Source organism: Phalaenopsis equestris, unplaced genomic scaffold, assembly GCF_001263595.1.
Source record: "Phalaenopsis equestris unplaced genomic scaffold, ASM126359v1 Scaffold000004, whole genome shotgun sequence".
Classification (NCBI taxonomy): Eukaryota; Viridiplantae; Streptophyta; class Magnoliopsida; order Asparagales; family Orchidaceae; genus Phalaenopsis; species Phalaenopsis equestris.
The window spans coordinates 447,972-449,138 of record NW_018164446.1 but is presented as its reverse complement, the minus strand read 5'-3'; the positions used below and the strand labels follow the sequence as shown (position 1 = coordinate 449,138).

Below are 1,167 nucleotides of genomic sequence, written 5' to 3'. Positions count from 1 at the left end.
TATATATGGCGACATGGCGCTCGACAGTTGGCCGTCCGGACGCACTGTGTGCGGATGTAAACTTTTCTCCGTATAAAGGAGATGTTGAGATTTGTGTTGGGAGTTCTGTTGGGTGCAAAAATCAATGAGATTGGCGACATGTGGAGGTGGGGAGATTCATGACTTGTTGCATGTAGATATCAACAATAGTAGCCGTGTTTGCTATCTTGGGGAAGCGTTGCAAAGTTTGTGAGGCAGTTAATGTTAATATTGTTCCTAACTATTTACATGGGGCCGTTGTAGTCTTAGAATTTATAAAAAATATCAAAATAGTCTCCAGACTTTTTAAATTGGGATTAAAATAGTCTTAATGGAGGATCAATTTGAATAAATTTTCCATAATATAAAATAAAAATTTAAATAAATTGTATATAAGCACAAAAAAATCAGTGGTGAAATGTAAATCCCCCAAAAATCTATATATTTTACACATTCGCCCAAAAAACAGAACAACAAAATCATCCCTGTTCTACAACCACAGAGCTCCAGCCTCCTTCAGGTTGGGAACAAGTTCCCCTGTAATGTGCGCCGCCATCAGCTGATCCAACCCCCCGACAAACCTCCCGCCTATAAACACCACCGGTAAGGTCACGGCAAAACCTCCTGCATCTTCTCCCGTGGGCCCCATCTCGCCGAGCTCCACCATCAGCGCCGTCTCCTCTTCCTCTCTGGCGATCTCCCACACCGTCGGACTCACCCCGAGCGCTCGAAGGAGATGCTTTACGACGTGGGCCATACAGCATCCTCGCCGGCTGATCACCACCACCGGGGTCTCCTCCACCGCAGTCTTCACGACGCCGCCGCCGAAGGAAGAAGATGATGACGGGGAACGGCGGAAGGCCGCACGCTGCATAATTAGCGGCTGGATTTCAATTTTCGGTCGCATAAAAATGGTGTTGGGAGGGGATCTGTGTGAGGAGGGTTTATAAAGGAGGTTGGTGGGGCCGGGGAGAGTGACGTCACTGAAGGAACGGTGACGTTGGCGGCGGTTTAGGATTGTGGCGCCAGGTGAGCGATGACGTCGGCGTGCGTGTTTTGTCGCTGGGGTGGGGCCGGAGGGTGACGTCATTGATTGTGGAGTGTGGCGTAAGATGCGGGGGTGGTGCAGGTTTGGTGGTGGGAGGAGCG

The 1,167-nt window shown here is 49.4% G+C and overlaps 1 protein-coding gene across 1 annotated transcript; it reads right to left on the bottom strand.

Annotated features, from left to right (window-relative positions):
• Nucleotides 1-437: 437 nt before the first annotated feature.
• Nucleotides 438-953, bottom strand: LOC110018166 (monothiol glutaredoxin-S3-like). Its single transcript, XM_020715380.1, has one exon. The coding sequence runs from the start codon at nt 923-925 to the stop codon at nt 509-511; it is 417 nt and encodes a 138-aa protein (XP_020571039.1). The 5' UTR covers nt 926-953; the 3' UTR covers nt 438-508.
• Between the last annotated feature and the right edge of the window lie 214 nt (nt 954-1,167).